The 17,497-nt window shown below is 37.4% G+C and overlaps 2 protein-coding genes across 2 annotated transcripts; both read left to right on the top strand.

Annotated features, from left to right (window-relative positions):
* Positions 1–73: 73 nt before the first annotated feature.
* On the top strand, positions 74–1,135 carry LOC113312751. Its single transcript, XM_026561489.1, has one exon. The coding sequence runs from the start codon at positions 74–76 to the stop codon at positions 1,133–1,135; it is 1,062 nt and encodes a 353-aa protein (XP_026417274.1).
* A 12,805-nt stretch (positions 1,136–13,940) lies between these two features.
* Positions 13,941–14,675, top strand: LOC113312750. Its single transcript, XM_026561488.1, has one exon. The coding sequence runs from the start codon at positions 13,941–13,943 to the stop codon at positions 14,673–14,675; it is 735 nt and encodes a 244-aa protein (XP_026417273.1).
* The last annotated feature ends 2,822 nt before the right edge of the window (positions 14,676–17,497 follow it).

Here is a 17,497-nt window from a genome sequence, read left to right as displayed (position 1 = left end):
TTGTGTGTGATGTTGTCAGCTGCGAAAATAATATGATACATGCAGCGGTTCAAAGTGAACCTAGCCAGACAAAATGGTTGTTATCATTATGTATGGATACTGTGATTATTCAAAGAAGAAAGTGCAATGGGATTTCATTAAGAATATTGGTTTAAATATTTCTCAACCGTGGGTTCTTCTGGGTGATTTAAACTTTCATTTAACTGATACTTCTTCTGGGAGTTCTTCATCAAGTGATGGAATGGTCAACTCTATACTTCAAGATATTAGTTTAGAGGACTTGGGTTTTATAGGCAGAGGACATACTTGGTCGAACAACAATATGGGTACAGGTGAAAAGAGGTCAAAAATTGATTTGGCACTGGTTAATGGGGCTTGGAACACTAGTTTCACAGACTCTAAACTTCTTCATCTTTCTCAAATGGGAAGTGACCATTGTCCAATCATGCTGGTTACTGATTACTCTCAACCAAAATTATGGAAACCTTTCAAGTTTTTCAGGACCTGGTTACATGATAGCACATGTGCAGCTGAGGTGGCTAAAGCCTGGGATAAGTCAGTTCAAGGGTCTCCTGGATATAAACTCATCAAAATACTCCAATTCACAAGAATCACTCTTTCTAAATGGAACAAAATACACTTTGGTGATATTAACCAAAATGTGGATACTCTTCAACAACAACTATCTGTCATACAAGGGCTTCCATATTCTCATGAAAATAATATCAAGGCTGCTGAGGTTGAAAGGGAACTAGATAAATGGCATCAAATTCAGTATGAGTTTCATAAGCAAAAATCTAGAGATAATTTTGTAAAGGACATGGATTACAACACACGGTATTTTCACACTCTTACAAAAAGGAGAAGAGCTAGGAATAATATTGATTCATTACAAGATGGGGAAGGTAACTGGCTACACTCAAGAGATGATACAGCTGCAATGCTAACTAATCATTTTAAGAGTATAAGTTCTTCTAATAATATTTCTATTGAAGAAAAACATTATCTGCATATTCCTACCTTAATCACTGAAGAGGACAATAGAATACTTCTCTTACCTCCAACTAATGAAGAGATTGTGAAAATATTAAAAAGTATGGAGAGCTGGTCAGCTCCAGGTCCTGAGGGTTTTTAAGCTGAGTTCTATAAGACACAGTGGAATACAGTTGGTGATGATGTTTGTAACATGGTTAAAAACTTCTTTTCTACCAAAACAGCTAAACAAAAACCTATATTTCTCTGATTCCTAAAAAGAAGAAAGCCAGCACACCTGCAGATTTTAGACATATAGGGTTATGCAATACTTCCTACAAGATTATCTCTAAGATACTTGTTTCAAGAATGAAACTACTCATGGAAAGAATCATACCTCCATATCAAGCTGCTTATGTGTCAGGTAGATTGATTAATGATAATACAATGATTGCTCATGAATTGGTTCATTCTATGAAAAGAAAGGAAGGTGAAAGTGGTTGGTTAGCTCTCAAATTGGATATGTCTAAGGCCTTTGACATGTTAGAATGGCCTTTCCTTTTGAAAGTTCTTCAAAGTTTTGGTTTTTGTGATGATTGGTGCAGTTTGATACAACAATGCATAAGTACTACTTCTTTATCTGTTCTTCTTAATGGCTCACTTTGTGATGAATTTACTCCTAGTATAGGTATTAGACAAGGAGATCCCTTATCTCCTTATCTATTTATCATTGCAATGTAATTGTTTTCAAGAACTCTTTTAGAAGCTCATTATTCTAAGGCTATTAAAGGTATTTCTGCAGCAAGAGGAGCTCCTCCAATTAATCATTTGCTTTTTGCAGATGACTGTCTCATTTTTACTCAAGCAAATTTAACCAGTGTGCATAATCTCCTTCAAGTTTCGTAGGATTTTAGTTCACAATCTGGTCAGGTCATTAATTTTGACAAATCTTCAGTGCATTATAGTAACAATCTAGATCCTTATGTGTGCAATACTCTTAGTAACATACTAGGAGTTAAAACCATGGAGAAAAATGAGAAATACCCAGGCTCTCTGGAAGACACATTTTTGTGTCTAAATTGTACTCAATGTCTCTATTGTTAGTGCTCGATTTTTGTACTATATTTGATGCTTTGTAAGTTTGTAGGTGTTTTTGGAGAAATACACTTGTGTGGAAAAAGTTGCTCAAAAAGTGCTATTTGGACCCCTGGAGAAAATTACTAAAGGCACCATCATTTTGGATAAGGGCACCCCCAGAGCACCCGATGTTAAAGGCACCCGAAAAATGGATTCAAGGCACTTGTTCTCCATCTTTTGAAAATTGAAATTGGCGGGAAAATAGTCACAGTTGCTGGCAGAATTTTTGATCGAATTTCGGACGTGATTTAGGGAGATTCAATCCCTGAAACTTAGTGGGTAGACGTGATATGTCATAACAAAGCTGGTATGGGTGTTTGTTTCGATCGAATTTGGCTAGATAACTCGCAAGAAGAAAACAGGGCAAGCCACGTATGGGAAAGATACTCGGGATTTTTGTGCCATGTTGAGGAGATTTCGTGAGGATATTGCATGTATATCTGCTACTGGTATTAGGTAGAAACGTGCTGGAGCAATTCCGTGTACAACAGGCGCATGAGAAAGCAAATCAGGGAAGAAAATATTCCCGAGAATATTTTTCGTCACTGCCGAATAATGGAGGATTATGTGAAGTTATTACGTGAGATTTTGTTGTTTCTTGGTTATAAATAGGTGATGGGATATCAGTAAGGGGGAAGGATAGTTTGGGAGAGTTTTAGAGCACCAGAAAGTCGAAAAAAATCAAGTTACAGAGCTGCCATTTTTCTACTGCTGCTGAAGAACACGAAGAACATAAGACGCACACCCTTGTGTCGTTTATATTACAGTGATTGCGACTGTTACAAAACAGTCTTAAAAGCTACAGTTTCAGCGACTGTCGCAGGACAGTCTTATTTGTTACAGTGACATCGACAGTCAACATATATCGTTCTCTGTAACTTTAATTATTTTCACACTTTTATCATTTGTAAACCCATCTTTGAGCATAAATGAAATAAACTTTTGAGCGTGTTTCCAACATTATGAGAGGCTAATTTCTCCCACAACCAAGGCAATGAGGAAGCTATATACGCATGAATAATTGGTAATCATTTATTTCCTCTAATTTATAATTTATAATTCACTCAATCACTGCTTTTGCAGAGTTTTTAATTGTTTGCAAAAAATTTCTTCATTAGTTGTGATTCAATTAGATAGGTTATGCTTTGTTTAGATAATCTATGCTTAGGGATACAACTAATTTTTGAGAATTTTCCAGATTATTTGTGAATTAAGAAATAAGAGTCTTAAAAGATAATTAGAGTTTTGGATTGTTTACCATAATTTATTCATGTGTAATAGTGAAATCAGTGTCTTGGTTGTTTTCTAATATCTTGAAGTCAATTTTGTAATAAGTTTTCTTTACTTTTAAGTTTTATAAGTCTAAAAATCCATTGCTTTCACAAGCCTTAACGAACCTTTTTACTACAACATTATTGAGTCACATCAATTTTTGGCGCCGCCGACGCGGGCTTGTCTTTAGGCTAGAGTTTTTAGATTTTTTTAGGTTTTTATTTGTTTTTATTTTATTTGTTCTTCTTTACGTTTTTGGGTTTTTGTCTTTTCCTTACAAATTTTGGAATTGGGAGCGAAAGAAAATTTTGCTAAAGCTTTGGTGAATACTTAAAGAATTGGAGTAAAAGACAAAGCGAAAGGAGCGAAAGAAGATTTTTTTTTGTTTTTATTAAAAAAGAGAGAGAGAAAAGAGAGACATTTTATTTATTTATTATTTTTTTTTTTTAGACTTTCCTTTTCTTTTGGACTTTGGACTTGGACATTTGGACATTCTTTTATTTTTAAAACCTACGGAAGGGTAGTATTAAATATTAAACTGTTTGCATAGAAGGACGGTGATTACGATATCATCTCGGCCCCTCGGGTTCGTACACGATATTGGAGTTGTGGACCGAGTCGACTTCAGCGGTTCATACCCCGTCTGGAACGGGAGGTAAGTTTGTCGAAACACTCGCGAATCCCCTGTCAACGAGTTACTGTATTCCTTCGTTTGCATATATGCTGAGGACTTGAAAACGGCTGCTTTAATTTCCTAGTAAAGGGCAAGGACTGGCCATACAAGATAAGGGTTCGGATTTCATCACCGTTCTCTTCTTGCCTTCCTTAGGAAAACAAAACCAAACGTGAACCTAAACCTAAAATTTGGAATAGAACGAGACCTATAGGGTAACGAGATTAATAGGAAAGTCGTTCGAAAAATATTGGTTACTCTTTTGAGCATACTTCGAAGTTCATGATGGTTTCTGTGAGTTGAATGCGTGACTGCGCCGCCTTGGAATGCGGTGAGGCCATGGGTATCAAAGCTCTACGCAGCTTCCCTCGCCTCTATTCAACTTACTTTGACTCGGATTGATTCCAGAGGGGTTTCCTCAAATTGTAATGAATTCCCATTCGAAGGATTAGAAGCTGTTCTAGAAACAATCTAAGTGGAGCCATCATGCTTTTTGTTTGCTAGAAATCAATAGGTTTGCTGTGGTGGAGTCAGCCTTGTTTGTGTTTGCATAGAACTTCCCTTCCTTTTAGGACATTTCTTTTTCTTTTGTTTTTCTAGTGTATGCCCGAGGTTATCAGAGAGCGGGCTTGGAAAAGAAACACTCTAGGTCGTTTGATTAGTGATAAATCTAGTAGTTCTTCTTGTGAAGGCGGGGAGCTCGAAGACTCTTCTTTTGAGAGCCCTTTTTTGGAAACTTCAGTTTTGAAAATCTGTCTCTTCGTGAGGAAGGTACCCCTAGTACTTCAGCTGTGCCAGCGATGGCAACTTTGAAAGATTACATGTTCCCAACTAGGACCAACCGAGCTTCGTGCATTAAATTGCCAGCCAGTACGTCTAATTTCGAGATAAAACCTAGTATTCTTTATATGATCCCTATGTTCTTAGGAAAAGATGATGAGAACCCTTATTTTCATATTAGGGACTTTGAGGAAATCTATGGGACAGTTAGAATAAAAGACCTCACTGATGAAGTTTTGAAACTTAAGATGTTTCCCTTTTCCTTGAGAGATAAAGCCAAGACCTGGCTGAACAACCTACCACATGAGTCCATTGAAACATGGCAGGAACTTGTTGCTGCTTTCTATATGAAATTCTACCCTAAGCATAAAACTGCAGCTGTTAGGCAAAAAATTAGTACTAGTGTGCAACAAGAGGGAGAGTCTCTTTATAGGTTTTTAGAGAGATTCAATGATTTCCTATACCAGTGTCCTCACCATGGATTTGATAAGATGAAACTTATTGAGATTATTTATAATGGTTTAGACTATTCGACCAAAGCCATGGTCGAGTCTATGTGCGCTGGTGAGTTCACCAGTAAAAATGCTGATGATGCTTTTACCTTCTTAGGAGCTATTGCTGAAAAATCCCAACAATGGGAGTCTTGTGTTGACCCCCCTAAAAGACTCTTGGTCAACAGAAGTAGCACCAATGTGGTAGATACAAGCTTCGAGTCAGATGCTAAGTTTGTTGCTTTGTCTAGAAGGTTAGAAGCTTTGGAATTGAATCAGCCTAATTATAGGTCTCTTGTTGAACCTGATGATAGGATTAGAGCCGCTCAAGTCTATAGTTGTGGAGTAGATCCCAATAACTCGTTTTGGGAAGGTCATGTTAGTGAAGAACAATCCCATGCTGTCTATAACAACGCTAGGTTTGAGAACCGTCAGAAGTTTGACCCATACTCAGAAACCTACAACCCTGGTTGGAGAAACCATCCTAATTTTTCTTGGTCTAAGGGCCAGAATCAAGGTCAGTATAGTAATTCTCATCCTCCCCCAGGTTTTGGTTATGCTAAGAACTCTTCAGGTCAACCCCAGTTTCAGAACCCTTCGGATAAAAAGATCACAAGTTTAGAAGACACTCTAGCCTCGTTTATTAAAAACTCTGATGAGATCAACCTAATGGTTGCTCAAGGGATAGAAGAAAGTAAAAATATAGGTTATGCTAACTCCCAAGCAATTTCTGAGTTAAAAAACCAGGTTAGTCAGATAAATGAATCTTTGAGGGAAAAAGGTAAGTTTCCTAGTCAAACTCAACCCAATCCAAAAGCAGAGAAATCGTACAATCATGTGAACTCTATTACAACCCTTAGGAGTGGAAAGAAAGTTGACAATAAGGTTGCGATGCCTGATAGTGAACATGCTGTAGTTCACCCTTCTGAGCCAGAAAATGAGGAGACTGATAGAGTCTCTAAAGAGACCAATGAGGGTCCTGCTGAGCCCGGCTTTGTTCCCAGAGCCCCGTTTCCCCAGCTGCTAGTTCCAACTAAGAGCGAGTCGAACTTTAATGATATATTGGAGGTTTTTAAGCAGGTTACTATCAACCTACCATTGTTGGATGCGATTAAGCAGATTCCCGCTTATGCTAAGTTTCTTAAGGACTTGTGTACACGAAAGCGTAAGCTTAGTGTCCAAAAGAAAGCCTTCCTAGCTAGTTACGTGAGTTCCATTATTCAGAATACCACTACTCCTAAGTATAAAGACCCAGGGTCCCCTACAATTTCTTGCACAATAGGTAAATACCGTGTTGAGAAAGCTTTGCTTGACTTAGGAGCTAGTGTAAATTTACTTCCACACCATGTGTACCTCAAGCTAGGACTTGGTGATATGAAACCTACCCAGATGACACTTCAGTTAGCTGATAGGTCCGTTAAAATTCCTCGTGGTGTGATCGAGGATGTTCTTATTGAGGTCGACAAGTTTATTTATCCAATGGATTTTGTTATCCTAGATACCCAACCTGTCCCTGACCCAGAGAACCAGATACCAGTGATTTTAGGTCGCCCATTTTTAGCAACATCCAATACGATCATTAATTGTCGAACTGGTATTATGAACTTGTCTTTTGGTAATATGACTATTGAGTTGGACGTCTTTCATATTTGTAAGTTACCTTCTGAACTAGATGACTCGAGCATAAAAGAGGTAAACATGATAGGAACATTAGTTGAGGAGTCATTACCAAACACTTTGTTAGAAGATCCGTTAGAGAAATGCCTAGATCACTTTGGGATTGATTTCGATGATGATAATATGATTAATGAGGTGAATGCTTTGTTAGATTCAACCCCTTTGTTAGACATTAGTAACGGATGGAAACCTAAGTTCGAACCACTACCAGTTTCTAAGTCTACCCTCGTTCCTTCGTTAGAAGAGCCTCCTAAGTTGGACCTAAAACCATTGCCAGATACCCTGAAGTATGTGTTTTTAGGCCCGTCTGAGACTTTACCTGTGATTGTTGCTTCCGACTTGGATAGTGATCAGGAAAGTAGGCTAGTGACCGTCCTTCAAAACAACAAGGAAGCTTTAGGGTGGACCATAGCAGACATTAAGGGTATAAGTCCTACTGTTTGTATGCATCAGATCTATTTAGAGGAAGATACCAAACCTTCTAGGGAGATGCAACGAAGACTAAACCCTAATATGAAAGAAGTAGTTCGAACCGAGGTTCTTAAGCTGTCAGATGCAGGCATTATCTACCCCGCTTCAGACAGTAAGTGGGTCAGCCCCGTTCAGGTTGTTCCCAAGAAATCCGGTATTACTGTAGTCCAGAATGATAACAATGAGTTAATCCCGACCCGAGTGACCACGGGTTGGCGTGTTTGTATTGACTATAGGAAATTGAACAAGTTCACTAGGAAGGACCACTTTCCCCTTCCCTTTATCGACCAAATGCTAGAGAGATTAGCTGGAAAAAGTCATTAATGTTTTCTAGATGGCTACTCAGGATACAATCAGATCGTTATTGCCCCAGAAGACCAAGAAAAAACTACTTTTACTTGTCCCTTTGGTACCTTTGCGTATAGACGCATGCCTTTCGGGCTATGTAACGCCCCTGCGACTTTTCAGCGTTGCATGATGAGCATATTTTCCGATATGGTAGAAAAGTTTTTAGAGGTCTTTATGGATGATTTTTCAGTGTTTGGTTCATCTTTCGATGAGTGCTTGCATCATTTGTCATTAGTGTTGACTAGGTGTAAGGAAAATAATCTAGTGCTTAATTGGGAGAAATGTCATTTCATGGTTCGATCAGGAATTGTCTTAGGGCATATCGTATCTTCTAAGGGTATAGAGGTAGATAAATCCAAAGTTGACCTTATCAAGACTTTACAGGTCCCAAAACGCGTAAGAGATATTAGGTCATTCCTAGGGCATGCAGGTTTTTATCGTCGATTCATTAAGGATTTTAGCTTGATTTCTAGACCTCTTTGCAACTTGCTTGCAAAAGATGTTAAGTTTGTCTTTGATGATGCTTGTTTAGAGGCTTTTGAGAAGCTTAAGACTTTACTCACTACCGCCCCTATAGTCCAGGCACCCAACTGGAACTTACCCTTTGAGATCATGTGTGATGCTTCAGATTATGCTATTGGTGTTGTGCTAGGTCAGCGAGAAAACAAATTACTTCATGTGATTTACTATAGCAAAACTCTGAATGATGCCCAGTTGAACTATACCACTACCGAGAAGGAACTGTTAGCCATTGTGTTTTCCTTAGACAAGTTTAGACCCTATCTCTTAGGTTCTAAGATCGTCATATATACTGATCATGCTGCTTTGAAATGTCTTTTGTCTAAGAGGGATACGAAACCTAGATTGGTTAGGTGGATCCTTTTGTTGCAAGAGTTCTCTCCAGACATTAGAGACAAAAAGGGTGCCGAAAATGTAGTAGCAGACCACTTGTCTAGGCTAGTTGTTGATTCCCCTGATGATTCCCCTCCTATAAGGGATAGTTTTCCTGATGAACAACTTTTCTTTGTTTCCCAAGCACCTTGGTATGCGAATATAGTGAATTATCTTGTTACTGGTCGAATGCCCCAACATTGGGGTAAACAAGATCGTTCTAGGTTTTTAGCCGAGGTTAAGCACTTCTTTTGGGATGATCCTTATTTGTTTAAGTATTGTCCAGACCAGATTATTAGGAGATGTATACCTGAGAGTGACCAGTCCAGTATTATTTCCTTTTGTCATGATCATGCTTGTGGGGGTCACTTTAGTGCTAAGAAGACTGCTGCTAAGATATTGCAGTGTGGATTCTATTGGCCTTTGTTGTTTAAAGACTCCCATAGTTACTGTGTTACTTGTGAGCGTTTCCAGAAATTAGGAACCATTTCCCGTAGGAACATGATGCCCTTGAACCCTATTTTAGTTGTTGAGGTCTTTGATGTGTGGGGTATTGACTTTATGGGTCCGTTTCCTAATTCTTTTGGTAACCTATACATCCTTGTCGCCGTAGACTATGTCTCTATGTGGATTGAGGCGGTTTCGTGTAAAACCAATGACCATAGGGTTGTGATTGAGTTCTTGAAAAATAATATACTTACACGTTTTGGTACACCGCGAGCTATAATTAGTGATGGAGGGTCGCACTTTTGTAATGGACCTTTTAGGCTTCTGATGAAGAAATATGGTATTACACATAAGGTAGCTACCCCGTATCATCCGTAGACTAGTGGTCAGGTAGAGGTTTCCAATAGGGAGATAAAACGTAAATTAGAGAAAACAGTTAACCCAATCGGAAAGACTGGTCGTCTAGGCTTACTGGTACCTTATGAGCTTACCGCACTGCGTTTAAGACCCCCATTGGAATGTCGCCTTATCGGCTTGTGTATGGAAAGGCATGTCATTTACCTGTTGAGTTAGAACATAGAGCTTACTGGGCTGTTAAGCAACTAAATTTTTCACTTGACAAGGCAGGAGCCCATAGGAAACTCCATCTCAATGAGTTGGACGAGATTCGTATAGATGCTTACGATAGTGCGAAGGAGTATAAGAACAAAATGAAACTTGTGCATGATAGAAATATTTTACGGAAGTCATTTTCTCCAGGTCAAAAAGTTCTTTTGTATGATACCCGTTTACATCTTTTCCCTGGGAAGTTACGTTCTCGGTGGACGGGTCCTTTTATTGTTCGCACTGTCTTTCCTCATGGAGTTGTTGAAATTGAGACACCGTATGGTAGTAGTTCTTTGAAGGTTAACGGTCAGAGATTGAAACCCTTTTTAGAGCCCTTTTGCTACAGGTGATGTTGAGGAGGTCCCTCTGGAGGACCCTGATTACCCTTGATTGACCATCGAGGAAGTTGTACGTTGTATATTAGTTTTTGATTTTCTTCACCCAGGTACTATCTTTCCAACTTCTCCTCGTGTTATTTTACTTTTGGTATTGCTCTTTCATTAGAAACATTGAGGACAATGTTAGATTTAAGTTTGGGGGTGGGGAAGAACTTTTTAGTTGCACTTTTGAAACTTCTAGCGTCACATGGTATCCAGTTAGCTAAGTTTACATACTGTTTCTCACCGAAAAGATAGAAATTGGAATGCTAGGGATAACAACCTTTTGAGACATTAGAGAAAAAGACATTGAGATCCTTGAAATTCAGGAGAGAACTTGTTCCTTTTAGAGGGTAACCGTGATGGACCTAACCATGCATGATGGAAGGGCAAGTAGGTCAGGAAATGCCAGAAAGACAAAGAAACCTCACAATGTAGTCTTAGTTACTGGATTGCGACTCTCTCTCAGTAGAAACTTATCATCATCAACAAGCGGAGCGACATCAAAATCTATGAAGAAAGTTGAAGACGTTTTAGACATCAAAATCTATGAAGAAAGTTGAAGACGTTTTAGGTTTAGAAGCAACAATAGAAAAGAATAATTCAAAAATCAAAGTTGAAGTTATAAGAGCAAATGATATAAGTTGTTAGAATTCATGATACCAAGACATCACAAGTTGCGAAGATCCAAGTTTTGAAAGTCCTTCTCTCATCATGTAAATTGTTGTCTTGTAATTTTTGTTTCCAAAAAAAAAAATCATCATTTCGTTTGTTTTATTCTATAATTAGTTCTTTGTTCAATAAGGCCATAGGGAAGTAGAAATTTTTAAGTCAAGCAAGAAATCGAAGAGAAGAATTAATTGTCAAGGTTCTATGAGGTTCGAGAGTTTATCATCAACAGTTGAAGACCGAAGAAGACGTTTTTTCTACTGAGCACTATGAGAGAGTCGAAGAAAGGTGCATTTTGGTTGCCTTGTTAGTCCGCTTTCAATCTGGCACAAGATCTTTCTAGCACTGGTTTAACTCATCACACGTAATTAGTCAAGCTGTGTAACAGATGTCCCTCTTATCTTTATCTCTCTCCTAATCTTATCCATCTATAAATCAGCGGACGCATCTTACAATGTTTATCTAGCTGTTTAGCGGATATCTCTTTATCTAGCAGTGTTGCAGATGTGTCTCCCCTTTTCTTTAGTCAGCTTTAGAGCTGACACCTTTAATTTCTCTAGCATTCTAGTTACTTGGAGATAGGTTGAGAATATGTATGTCCTCATAGCTCTTTGGATACTTGTGACCAAGTAGAAGTCATGGTTTTGTGGGTACACCTCTGGTAAACCCTCCCGAGATTAACTCGTTTTTATTTTTATTAGTTTTGCTCGAGGACTAGCAAATAATAAGTTTGGGGGTATTTGATAGACACATTTTTGTGTCTAAATTGTACTCAATGTCTCTATTGTTAGTGCTCGATTTTTGTACTAATTTTGATGCTTTGTGTGTTTGTAGGTGTTTTTGGAGAAATACACTTGTGTGGAAAAAGTTGCTCAAAAAGTGCTATTTGGACCCCCGAAGAAAATTACTAAAGGCACCCTCATTTTGGATAAGGGCACCCCCAGAGCACCCGGTGTTAAAGGCACCCGAAAAATGGATTCAAGGCACTTTTTTTTCATCTTTTGAAAATTGAAATTGGCGGGAAAATAGTCACAGTTGCTGGCAGAATTTTCGATCGAATTTCAGACGTGACTTAGTGAGATTCAATCCCTGAAACTTAGTGGGTAGACGTGATATGTCACAACAAAGCTGGTATGGGTGTTTGTTTCGATCGAATTTGGCAGTATAACTCGCAAGAAGAAAACAGGGAAAGACACATATGGGAAAGATACTCGGGATTTTTGTGCCATGTTGAGGAGATTTCGTAAGGATATTGCATGTATAACTGCTACTGGTATTAGGTAGAAACGTGCTGGATCAATTCCGTGTACAACAGGCGCATGAGAAAGCAAATCAGGGAAGAAAATATTCCCGAGAATATTTTTCTTCACTACCGAGTAATGGAGGATTATGTGAAGTTATTACGTGAGATTTTGTTGTTTCTGGGTTATAAATAGGTGATGGGATATCAGTAAGGGGGAAAGATAGTTTGGGAGAGTTTTAGAGCACCAGAAAGTCGAAAAAAATCAAGTTACAGAGCTGCCATTTTTCTGCTGCTGCTGAAGAACACGAAGAACATAAGACGCACACCCTTGTGTCGTTTATGCTATAATGATTGCGACTGTTACAGAACAGTCTTAAAAGCTACAGTTTCAGCGACTGTCGCAGGACAGTCTTATTTGTTACAGTGACAGCGATAGTCAACATATATCGTTCTCTGTAACTTTAATTATTTTCACACTTTTATCATTTGTAAACCCATCTTTGAGCATAAATGAAATCAACTTTTGAGCGTGTTTCCAACATGATGAGAGGCTAATTTCTCCCACAACCAAGGAAATGAGGAAGCTATTTACGCATGAATAATTGGTAATCATTTATTTCCTCTAATTTATAATTTATAATTCACTCAATCACTGCTTTTGCAGAGTTTTTAATTGTTTGCAAAAAATTTCTTCATTAGTTGTGATTCAATTAGATAGGTTATGCTTTGTTTAGATAATCTATGCTTAGGGATACAGTTAATTTTTGAGAATTTTCCAGATTATTTGTGAATTAAGAAATAAGAGTCTTAAAAGATAATTAGAGTTTTGGATTGTTTACCATAATTTATTCTTGTGTAATAGTGAAATCAGTGTCTTGGTTGTTTTCTAATATCTTGAAGTCAATTTTGTAATAAGTTTTCTTTACTTTTAAGTTTTATAAGTCTAAAAATCCATTGCTTTCACAAGCCTCAACGAACCTTTTTACTACAACATTATTGAGTCACATCACTCTCCACTTATCATTGGTAAGTCTTAAGTCAAGGCATTTGAGGAGTTACAATCTGCTTTTGAAAGAAGACTTGGAATCTGGCAGGGCATTAATATTCATCAAGATGGTAGAACAACTATGGTTAAAGCTGTACTAAATGCGATACCCATGTATCAAATGAGTACTTTTAAGATCCCTAAAACTCTTCTGAAGAAACTAGATATAATATAAAGGAAGTTCTGGTGGGGATTTAAATCTAATAGGGGATTAAATTTAATCTCTTGGCAGAATATGTGCATTTCAAAATATTTGGGTGGCTTAGCTTTCAGATATTTGGAATCATTAAACCATGCACTCTTAGCTAAAGTTGCTTGGAGAATTCTTCATCAGTTTGATCATTTACTTTAAAAACTTCTCAAGGCCAAGTACTCCAAGAATGAAGACTTCCTACATCTATCCGGTGAAAGAAATAATTATTCATGGACATGGAAGGGCATTGAACTTGGTCTTGGCATTATTCAGCAACATTATATGATGGAGGTAGATAATGGTACATGTACAAGAATTTTGATGGACAGATGGATTATCGGTTTGGATATAAAAGTTGAACCACTCCACCCTACTCATCTGCAATATGTCTTTGTGAGTGAGTTGATTATGCATGGAACCAATAACTGGAATGTCACACTTCTTAATAAGTTATTCACAGGGGAAGTAGTTAAAAAAATTAAGAAAATGCAGATATCTCAGCATGGAGAGGATGTAATACGTTGGCTTCCCAGCAAGAATGGTGACTTTACTGTAAAAAGTACGTATAATAAGCTTACGGAGGCAAGAGTTCATAATCAGGTTGCACTTGATACTGTTCCATCTGTTGTATAGAAAACTCTTTGGAAAATGAAGCTTCCACATCGGATAAAGATGTTTATATGGGAATGTTTGAAGAACATTTTTCCTACTAGAGTCATATTATCTCAGGCCATGCACAACTTAGAAACTCACTGTCAGATCTGCAAGCAAGAAGACGAAACCCTTTACCATCTCTTAATCAGATGCAAGCATGCTCAAGAAGTTTGGAAGATCCTCAATGTTAACATCGATAAAATTCTCAACAACTGTCAGACAGTTAAGGAATGGATCATTTCCTGGTTTCATAATGTTCAAGTTGCAGACTTGGATGAACTGCAGAATTGGAGAGCTCGCCTAATGGTAGGGAGTTGGGTGATATGGAAAGAAAGATGCGATTGCGTCTTTCAGGATAAGTCTCTAAACCCAGTTGCCACTGTATCTAAGATTAACCATTATATTCTAAATTTCAGTCCCTCTAAGCAAGACAGTATAGCACAACTTCTAATAGATCCTATTGATACTGAAACACATGATAGTATCCCTAGTTATAACTACAATGAGCATGTCAAGGAGGAGTCTCAAGTATTTAAATTTTATGTTGATGCCTCTATTGATCGAGACACTAACGACTGTGGTTCTGGGATTGTTTTATGCATCTGGAGTGATGGATGCGGAGGCTGGAGAATGCAGAGCTGTGTTGGAGTGTTTACAATGGGAGAATGCAATGGAACTGGACAAGATACATCTGGTTGCAGATGCAGAAACCGTTATCAACTCAATTAACAATAATACCCTACTTGTTAAATGGGAAAATAGGAAAACTCTGAGGGATATTAATCTCTTGTTAGGTTCTTTCATTTATGCAAAAGTTAGTCATGTCAGAAGATCACTCAATCAGTTAGCTGATTCTATTTCCAAATCAGTTAGGATAAATAGGTCAGTGATTGAAGAGTTCAGTCATGATAAACATATTATTTCTTCTTTGTTATCCAGGTATTTTGAGCCTGAACAAAAATTAATCAATAAAATTCTCCAGTTATCAAAAAAAAAAACACTCGTAAAGAGTAAAGAGTGAGCCGAAAAAAGACAATTAAAAAAAATAGAAAAAAGAAAAGAAAATTATATATAAATAAAGCTCCTCTTCATTAATCGACACTAATAAATGATAGGTCCGGAATCGCGGATAATCATAGTCGATAAAACAAAAACCATATCATCATTATATAGCAAGTCAAAAAGACTATTGATGAGGTTCTTGACACTTGGATGACAGTATGTGTGAAACGTTGTCCTTGTCTCCGTCGCCTAAGCAAGCGTGGAGTGCAGGATCCAAGGAAACTATCACATACTTGTTGACAAGGAACATGCACTTAGAATATCTAATCATGTGGTCGAGTTAAATGGGTGCTTCTCTCAACTATTGCGCAATAAATATATATCCTTTGACGACATTCATACAAGTATTGTGGGTAACATCTTTCACTTAAGTCAACATTTGCACACTTCACTTTTCTATTTCCATTTTCTTATCTATCCATGTGATTTCAGTATGCAAGTGTTGTGATAAACGTTGCAACAAGTACGATGACTATCTTAGTAGAGTTTTGCAATCAGGTTGAATGTCACATGTAAGTAATTGCTTATGTGTGATGATTGGAATGTATGTGGGATGTTTGTAGCTAAAAAAAATATGCAAGCTAATCATTTGGCTTTTTGCTTTGTGTCTATCCTTAGTGGTTCTTCCAAGGCGATAAATTGGAGTAGGTTTTGTGAGTATACCTCTTGTAATCCCTCACGAGACTATAACTCGCCCACTAGGGACACCTAGGGGTTTAAAGGCCTGTTATTCGTGCTAAGAGTAACCGTGTCTTCACGACATGGAGTTGTTGTATTTAGGATTAGTTTTATTTAGTTTGCTCGAGGACTAGCAAAAGTTAAGTGTGGGGTAATTTGATAAGTGCATAATTCATATGATTTTAGTATCCATTCCATACTTGCTTTAGCTATTATTCTTGCATATTTTCGTATTATTACTTTGGTTTTCTCTTATTTGTCTCAATTAGGTGAATCATCCAAAAAAGAGCTATAAAGTGCTGAAAATATCTAAAAAGAGAAGTATTCCAAGTATCCAAGTGCCCAAGTCCAAGAGAAGTGGAAGAAGAGCGACGAAAAGGAGCAAAACGCTCATAATCAAGACACAGGCCAAAGACCTATCTTAACTCATTCAAATTAAGTATCTCTCATCATAATCTTGAAGAGAATTGAAATGTAAAAAGAATGCAAAAAGAATTACGTCATTCCGAGTTCGTATGAAGAAGTTGTGGCCAAAACAGTTTTCATTGAATACCGAAGACAGTGAAGTCCGCGAACTGGGTTTGCGAACCGAGTTCGCAGACTTAATTCCGAAACTTTCTGCTGGAATTTGAAGTTTGCGTACTGGTTTCGCAAACTTAGGTAGTAGGAAACGTGTATTTACACGTTGGAAGGCCTTAGGGCACGTTTGGAGTCGTTAGGTCTTATTTTGGGGTCGGGTTCCTAAACCAAACTAAGTACGTGAAGGCCAAGCAATGTAAACCTATAAAAAGGTATTAGGATAATCAATCGGGGGGAATCTCTTCTTCTACTTTTTTTCTAGGGTTTAGAAACATGAGAGCTATTCTTTTTCTTCTTGTTATGAACTCCATGAACATGAGCTAGAGTTTTATTACTGGTTAAAGATGTAGTTGGATTTCACATAACATGATTTTGGGTTTAATGAATTAGTTTTGTCTCATCTTTATCGATCATGATTCTCTGGAATTATAATTATATGATTGATGTATTATAACATGATTTGATTGTTTGTTTTGTCAAGTTGCAAATTGGTAGAACTTGTAATCACATCTATTGCTAGTTTAGGGTTAATCATGGAGCGATAATCCTTGAACACAAGTAGCATAAATATGGTTATAGCTTGTAGCGATACATCCTTGTAATCATATGTGAACCATGATCTTTGTTCAAATTGTTTGCGCAATGTATTTCAATTGCATTGATTAGCCTAATTTCATGAATCTTAATGCTCCATGGGAATTGAACTTGATTAGCGCAAGGAGTTAGGTTATTCTTTTGGTAGAATTCATACTTGCATCGTTTAACATGTATGTGTGATGAAATCAGGAAATTGCGGGATATTCTTTCGACTAGGTATCTTAGGGATTTTGATAATGAGAGATTAAATATCAATTCTAGTTATTAAGACAAGAACATGTTAGTGACTGAAAACGAAATCCTTGACCAATACTTTCACATATCCTTGAGTTTATTTGTTTACTTTTATTTATTTGCTTTTATTGCAGTTTATTTTACATATATCAGAAAATACCCCCCTTGTTTTACATAAGAAATCGAAACATATTGAGAACCTTAATCCTCTCTGTGGGAACGATCCTTTCTTTCCCTTTTTATATTATATATTTTGAGTAGTGAGAAAGTAATTTATTTTTGACGCATACGACAACAATCAATAAACTCAAACGTGGCATCAAAAAGACTTGGATAGCAACTGGCTCAGGTATTTCAAATTCCTCTCTTTTTAAACCTTCTTCAACTATGATGTGTGGTTC

The sequence above is a fragment of the Papaver somniferum genome, chromosome 9 (assembly GCF_003573695.1).
Source record: "Papaver somniferum cultivar HN1 chromosome 9, ASM357369v1, whole genome shotgun sequence".
NCBI lineage: Eukaryota > Viridiplantae > Streptophyta > Magnoliopsida > Ranunculales > Papaveraceae > Papaver > Papaver somniferum.
The sequence above is the reverse complement of the archived record's forward strand: the minus strand, read 5'-3'. Positions and strand labels throughout refer to the sequence as shown.

Bases quoted from the DNA above. Each gene is read 5' to 3' on its own strand.
- LOC113312751 (XM_026561489.1), top strand. From the start codon at position 74: ATGGTTGTTATCATTATGTATGGATACTGTGATTATTCAAAGAAGAAA.
- LOC113312750 (XM_026561488.1), top strand. From the start codon at position 13,941: ATGAAGCTTCCACATCGGATAAAGATGTTTATATGGGAATGTTTGAAG.